General features: G+C 32.7%; 1 protein-coding gene across 1 annotated transcript; it reads left to right on the forward strand.

The window, feature by feature from the left end:
- Positions 1–1,200: 1,200 nt before the first annotated feature.
- On the forward strand, positions 1,201–4,565 carry LOC112037277 (uncharacterized). The gene is made up of 3 exons (XM_024070091.2): positions 1,201–2,288; positions 3,834–4,096; positions 4,197–4,565. Exons 1-3 carry the CDS (start codon positions 1,536–1,538, stop codon positions 4,303–4,305), a joined length of 1,125 nt encoding a protein of 374 aa, XP_023925859.1. The 5' UTR covers positions 1,201–1,535; the 3' UTR covers positions 4,306–4,565.
- Positions 4,566–8,241: the final 3,676 nt, after the last annotated feature.

The following is an 8,241-nucleotide window of genomic DNA, read 5'->3' on the forward strand; positions in this document are numbered from 1 at the left end:
GCACAAATCATTGTTAATTGGTTTGCTTTTTCTTTGACTTTAGTGGTAGACAGTTTGTAAGCAGTATTTTATTGTTTAATGATGATTTTTGCTATTGCCCATTAAGTGGAAGCAAGGGGTTCAGCCAATCAGCCCCTTATTGTTGGTTCTTTCTGCAGAATGCAGAAGAATTCACACTCTGCTTGCCACAATGATAATGACGAGTATAAATCAAACAATTAGCATTGAAAGCTGGAAGATTTATAACAGCTTAAGAAATAAGAATATTTTGTATCAAAAAAAAGAAATAAGAATATTTTACCATGTTAAGTTTTCAAATAAGATGATTATATATAGATCCCATAATGCAGTTCCTTCAATTAGATGAACAATACTTAGTTAAATTTTAAGTTAAGTAAGTGCTGAGTTTAAGAAAATGGCTCTCTAATTGCTTAGTTTAATAAAATGGCTTTATTTCTTGTGCCTCTGATTCATAAACCTTTGGATTGTTTAGTTGCCTATGGTAGGGAATGATCATATTGATTAGGGGCAGTTCTTTATTTTGATTAAATATGTCCTTTCTATTGAAGGAGCTGACCATTCATATGAAGGCACAGCAGACTGTGATAGTAACTAGATGAATCAGAGTGAGTATTGTAAGTGATCTTGAGCTGGATTTTTGACCAGATTGGGAATATGCTTTGATGCCTACATTGAGCGAGCCACAGACATCTGCTAGAAAACTGTGTTTTGCCTGAAAAGTACAGCGAGCATTGGTTACAGTTAGAGATTTATTTCCAGCTTACATTGAAAATGGAGAGTAGTACGTGTCTGATCTAATCTTCCATTAAATGTGAAATGATATCATGCCTTGGCATTTCATATTGGGATATTCATTCCACAGCTGCCTGCAATTTATGTAGATGCATATCTAATCTTTATTTCTATCTTGAATTGTAAGTTCATACAAGGATAAAATGTGAAAATTTGAGTAAGCTTTCACAGTCTTGGCATTTATGAGCAAGAAGTCTAACTATGACATGGAACCTCATATATAAAATTGATGATGGTAGACTGAGTTTTCTATGGTATCAAAGCACCCCTTTCAAGTAACATTTTGCATGCCTTTCAGCGAAATGCTATTTTCTCCTCATATCATTTTTGTGTCACTCATTAAACACTGAGTGGTACATATGCTTTACATGCACCACAAGAGAACAATGATCCAATTGCCTTTCATATAGGCTTCAGTTCATACACAAGGCCAAAGGGTACCAACCCTTCTCACTATGTCACTTTGTCTGCACCCACTGATGTGGTATTTTACTGTTTTTCTAGGGATTTTATGTTACGGACCAAGCTGTTATTTGCATTAGATTCCTGCATTCCATGTTCCATTATATGGACCTTTTAGCCTGTAGAACACTTTTTCACTACTCTCTTTCTTTATGTCCAATATGCTTTTGTAATTACATTGCTTGCAAGCTGACAAAGAATCTGGATGCAATTATATAGAATACTATTCTAATTTTTTTTCTTTTTAGTATTGGGAATACATGCACCTGGCAGATGATGAATCCATGTCCTCTTCAACTGTTGCCTGTAAGTCTCATTTCAAGTCCTTCAAATTCAACAGCAACAGTGGGGAGATGAGAGGATTGAAGACAAACAAAAAGACCAGTTTAGAACTTAAAAGTTCAATCGTCTCTGGCCTAAAAACTGAATGTTATGAGGTGGATTCAGATTTACTTCCAGATGATTGTCAGAACAAAGATGTAGTCAGTAACCCACCAAAAGTCAGTAGTTTTATGGTTTGGAAAGATTCAGGGAATACAGGGAACTATGTAGCGCACAATTCTGATTGTCCTAGAGACTCAAAAGGAAGTGAGGAAGGAAAGAACCTTTACACCAGAAATAGTATAACGGAGTATGAATTGCCAGAGCTGGATGTTTTCCTTCATGAGAGCAGTTATCAGTTTGTTAAGGACATTTGCATCGACAGCAGTGTGCCTTCTCAGGGCAAGTGCTTGGTTGAGAATTGTGAGTTGGACCATAATAGTATCTCTTGCATACTTAACTCTGAAGTGGATAGCGATGGTGAATTAACAGAAGAAACACTGGACACAGCATCATCTGCTTCAAATGGGTCACGATGTAGCACTGACAAAGACTGCAATAAGGACGCAATCAAGCAGTGTGGTTCGGAGGACTTAATTATGGAAGGTGAAGTAGATTTTGATGCGAGACAAGATATTTCTGATCATTTCACTAAGAAGATCATCCCTAGAATTCTGCTCCCTGTTAGAGAGGTAAAATACCACTTACTCTCATTCTCACTAATTTGATCCCCACAATCATATGAAATCTGATTATATCTTCTTTGAGATTTATTGCCTACTAAAGCAGTTTCACCTATTTGTGAGTAGCATAAATTATCTTCCTTAAAAAGACAGAAGTGTCCTAAGCTATTGTTATCTTGGCTATCTAGGCTATTGTCATCTTGGATATCTTGTTTTTTGGTTGTGTGATTCCCATGAAGAGAAGATTGCAGAATGTAGAATTTTCGAATTTTAATTTTATACACTAGTAGAAACAGCTATTTGGATGCTCAGAAAAGAACGAGTTACTGGATTCATATCAAAGATTTCTGTCCTGCCATATGCAATTGTAAAAGTTGAGGAGATTGAGCACTAGGTGGCATGCCACTGAGGATGATTGGCCTCTACTTTTAACATCTACACTGAATTTACCCATATGATGAAGCGTAACTTAGAGCAACATCAGGTGAAAAATCCTACCAATGTTTTGATGAACGTTATCATGATTTATAGTTTCAAGCTCACTCATAAAAAAGAAAAAGAAAAAAAAAAGCTCTTAGGGCGTTTTATCAAACTCCTTTGTTTGTTAAAAAATTAGTACCTATTTATCAATGCTCATATTTATAATTTGCAAATTTTGGTTTGTTCACCCTTAGTATCAGAGCTTCCATATGTAGCTTGTAATTCCTGTTCTACTATCTTAAATCCTGATCTGTGCCGCCTCCTCAGAAACTGCCTTAATAGAGTTATAAGCTGGTTCCGACCTTCGAAACTTTGCTTTACCAAAGAGAGTGCAGAATCAAATATTTGTAACTACGAAGTGTTTGTCTCTGTAACATAATCGAAGAATTATTTAGTGACTAGATATGTATTGCTTACTAGATGAACATTTTCAGTTAGTATTTATGTTAGATTGAGCCATTACATTGTGCCTTAAAAATAAAGCAACATTAACATTGTAGTGGTACCCTGAACAACTGTTTACAACCCAGTTCATAAACTAGCAAAGACGTTTCATTTTGCTTAGGTTTTCTTCTGGTTTAGGATATCCTTCACTAGTTGAGTAGGACACACTGGCCAACTGGCTGAGGCTACCTAATTTGATTATAGCGTTGCTCAGATAACCTGCTGATGCAGTGTTGTTCTAGTTGTTTTACGTTTGTTTTTTGTCTTCACTTTGACTTTTTGGTGTTTTTAAATTCTTGACAAACAAGCACCCACTTTACCATCTGATCGAAATGACCTGCTGAAATGGAATAAAACGACCAGCTGAAATGGAATAAAGCGCATGCTCTTGCCTATTTTGTACATATTGGGGTAGTTGCAATGAAGTACTGGTTGTGATTATGCATCGTTTTAACATTTCATTACCTTCCAGCCAGAGATAAAATGCAAAGGATGGTTAAAAATATCCTTAATCACTGCGCCATTTCCCCTTCATGAATGTTAATGTTATGAATGTGAAGAAATTGTAGATAGATCTTTGGAGTTCTTTCTCAGAAAAAAGAAAAGATTTTAACTTTTGATAACTTGTAGGCTCCAAGTAAGGAAGCAGGCTCGGCAAACTCTATGGTATCATCTACAACTGAAGCAATTGATCCAAGCAAGACATATTCAAGAAGTGAGGAGGAGAAGGAGGATGAAAATATCACTAATAACCTTGATTTGGCTAACACCACAACAAGCACCAGAGAGGAATCCCAACAATGCGCAGCTTGTCAACAGCCTCCCCAATCTGGCAGTGTATCTCATCGGTCAACTAGCAGCAATGCCAGTTCTCATTCATTTGCATTTCCCATGTAAATTCCTTCTTTAATGTTTTCATTTTTTTCATACTATATTGTTCTGTCTTCCAGTTGCTGAGTTTGGCTGGTTACTGTTGTACATATACATGGACAGATTACCTGCTGAGTGGACCGGCAGCCCAGTAAGAATGGTAAAAGCTGAGAGGAAGGAATCACAAAAGCACAGACGTTGGAGGCTATCTTTTCTCTGCTTTAAATTTTGAATATTCTATATTCCTTGGTGGCTTTCTTAATTTATTATGCTTTCTTTTCTTGTTCTTTTGCTCTGGCATTGGTGCATAGTGTGCCATACAGATTATGCATCCCCTTATGATTTTAACATACTAGTGGTTGGAAATTTTACCCACTTCTTGGCTAGAGTTAATAAAGGTTAGTCAAAACAAATATCAAAGCTAAGTTAGGTATACACAATGCATACAAGATATATGTGGTTTCGCAGTAAGCCTACATTCATGGGTTGAACTCTTGAATAATCTACTATAATCAACAAGTTATAATGGTCTTCTACTCAAGTTTTATCACATACTAGCCACGAACCCGCACGTCGCGCATGATAATTATTTTTATGGTGGTTTTATTATTATTATTTTTTTACAATTTAAACTAATCTAATAATGAGTAATGTATTTCATAATTATATTTTTATTTATTATAGGAACAATCATAAATGTAATATAGGAACAATCTAAAACACCAAAAAATGTAAACTAAAAAAAATTAATAAAACTTAACAATGATCAATTGAACCAATATTAGAATAAAATTTTGTTTTTGATAATCTATTGAGATTATTTTCTTTGTAGAAATTATAAGTTTGGCCACCCAAAACATATTATCAAATAAAAAATTATTATAAAAATCTAAGAATTCAATTTCTATACAAGCATTGTTATAAAATAATAATAATTAAAATAAAATTGCAAAAGTTAAAATTTGTCACCAATCCGATTATTTTCGTTTGGTTAACCTTTGCTTTTCTTTAAATGAACGGCATTCTAGAGTACTTCTAATACAATTATTAAGACTACTTTGTCCACCACAAAGGATTAGAAAATAAACAAAAATTAGTAAAGTCTCATAGTTTAACATCTAAATTGAGCACTATAAAAAATCATGATATGTAACAGAATAAATATAAAATTATCCAAATCATGCTATATAATAGAATAATATTATATTTTTTATATGCTATATTTAATTCTTTAAAACGCAATAGGATAAAATTTAACAATCAAAAGAGAAAAAAAAAAAAAAAAAAAAAAAAAAAAAAAAAGAGTTTCACATTTTTAGATTTCTAAAAACTAAAATTGAATAAGAAAATGGAGCATCTTCATTTTGAGACAAATAGTTAGAGAGGATCTTTATCCCAATTTTATAAAGATGGTTGGTTAAGGTCAAGGGAGAGCTTTTGGAAATAGTTTTCAACCATCAATAGATGTGCCTCGACCCTTATTAATGAGAATCTTACTAGTTGGGTCATTGTCTTATTAGAGTATTCACATCAGTCTCAACAAACTGGTCTAAGGTTAAAAATAATAAAAAAGCTAAAAACCCACAAAAATCCCCAAGTATCGGACTCAATAAACTAACCAAAAAATTTTAACAACCAATGTTGATCACCATTTGTAGCGAGATAGTTTTCCTCGCTAGTCCTAAAAATGTTTTTTTTTTTTTTTTTTTGTTCTCAAAAACTCTCTCCTCACCCGACGAATCTTACTAGTTGGGTCATTGTTATATCATCATAGTATATGCTAGTCAACATATATCATAAAATAATGTAATGAATTCCAGTTAACTTAACAAGTAAAGTATCCGATGGTTGAATAAGGAATTTTTGAATTCAAACCTTACCTACACAAAAAACTGATTGATGTTTTAGTTAAATAATAGGTTGAAACTCTTAAAAATAAAAAAATAAATAAAAATAATACGTGGCAAGATCTGAAATTGCCAGGCATAAAGAATAATGTTTATATATATATATTATGCCCTTTTTTTTTTTTTTTAAATTGCAACACTCAAATAATCACAGCCCAAAAAGTAGAGGCAGTGAAGAGCGTGAGTGAAAGCAATTGGGTTTTTCTTCAACATATATTTGCGTCGTAACTCGTAATCCATATTGCCTGCCTAGCCTGGCATCTTTTTGCATCAAATACCCAATCACACATCAACTGGCCCACTACCACCCTTGGTGAATGTACTATGCTCAAATTTCTAATCTCACTATCAGACTACCTTACGTACTAGACTGGACCAGTTGAGGCCAACTGGGCTTGTGAGTTGTGAGTGGTGCTTGTTAGTGTGGCCTGAAATATTATTATTATTTAAAGAATAAAACTTTTTTTTTGGGAGAATTAAAGAATTAAATTAGGTATAAATAATAGATTAGGTTTTCAATTGAATTTAAATATTGGTTGCATTAACCAATAAAACACAATATTATTATTACTATTTTTAAGGATAATTAAATGCAAAGCAACTAGGTCTTCAAATTCAATTAAGAAACCTAATGTATACCAAATATGCATCAATTTTATCCATATTTAAATACAAGAGGATTTGAAATTTTTAACCTCAATTATAATTACTCTTTATATTCAAATTAAGACATCAGATTTTTATTTTTATTTATTTTTTTTTTAACGTAGATAGGATTGGAATATAGGGCTATTATTGGTCATAAAAATGTGTAAGTTGAGTTAACTGGAAAAATAATTTTTTTTTTTTTAATTATATAAGATAAAAATTCCACTCTAGCATGATTTAAGTATATGTGTGTGAAGTTTTCTCTTAGAAACTTGAACCCTAACTCCTACCTCTCACACTTTATAACTATTTATATTTATGAAGTAATCTTTGCGCCAAAAATACGTAATGGTACTAGAAAAAATATACTTGACCGGTAGAGACAAGGTGCAATTTATTGCACTGGAGGAGTCATATCAGTTTTTTCCAGAAATATCTAGAGCTCTTCCAATTCCCATTCCCACACCATCATTGTGGTCAGAGACTTTGTGGTCATCTTTATTGTGCCATCATTCTTAATGGCTTTAGCCGAATTTTCAAATGTTTAGTTGAAATCCAAAGAAGCCCTTAAATTGGCAATGATAATAGGGCACGTCAAGATAACCGCCACAAACTAAAGGGCCAACTGCCAAAGGCCATATCCTTATATATTAGGAGAGGACCACTTCCAATTCCAAACCCATGTGCCCCAACTCCCTTTAGGCACTCAATTGTCAATGACAATCAATGCTCCTATATTGCTCCGCCATACCATGCATGGTCCAGTACCTATAACTCTCTCACTAATCCTTCTCCATGATCTATTCACCCAACAACATGGGGCTACTAGGTCCCTCTACCCAGTCAGATATTTGACCAAAGGTTTAAGGAGAAAATCTTTAAATCAAAATCTTTGGTGTCGCAGTTTTGTCATAACTCTGATATAACATACTATGATTTATAGGGAAAAAAAAGTAGTAAGGCAATTAATTAGTCACCATCTAGAATAATTATTTTTGTACCTTAATTAGAACCTCGTAGACTCATGCTGTTTTCAATAAACTCCTCCTCAACAATTATTTAATTATTGAAAATAAGCATTGAACCAATAACAAACAATTATGACAACTTGATTAAGGTAGTCAATACTATGTTAGTACAAGTGGCATGTACCAAAAATGCCGTTAAACTAGTACTGCTTTGAAACATACTAGATTAAATATCATGTTGTACCAGGGATTTTTTGAGTGTTTCAACTGATACAGTAAAAAAATAATTATAAAATATTATTTAAACTAAAAATATTTGGGCTTATAAAATATAATTGCAGTTTATAAACATATAAATAAATACATACATACATACACACACAGGGCTAAATATTGATTTCGTCCTTAAAGTTTGTATGAATTTTGTTTTTTGTCCCTAAACAATAAAATATTTTACTTTCTATCCTTAAACTGATAAGAATATATATTTCTTTTTATCCATAATTATTGAAAAAATCTCTTTACAAATTTTTGAGATGAAAAGTGAACTTTTTAAAAGTTTAGAAACAAAAAAAAAAAAAAAAAAATTCATAACTTTATATATGAAAGTAATATTTTAGCCTATATATAATGGTATACCAGTAT

The sequence above is a fragment of the Quercus suber genome, unplaced genomic scaffold, assembly GCF_002906115.3.
Source record: "Quercus suber isolate HL8 unplaced genomic scaffold, Cork oak 2.0 scaffold_83, whole genome shotgun sequence".
In the NCBI taxonomy this organism is placed as follows: domain Eukaryota; kingdom Viridiplantae; phylum Streptophyta; class Magnoliopsida; order Fagales; family Fagaceae; genus Quercus; species Quercus suber.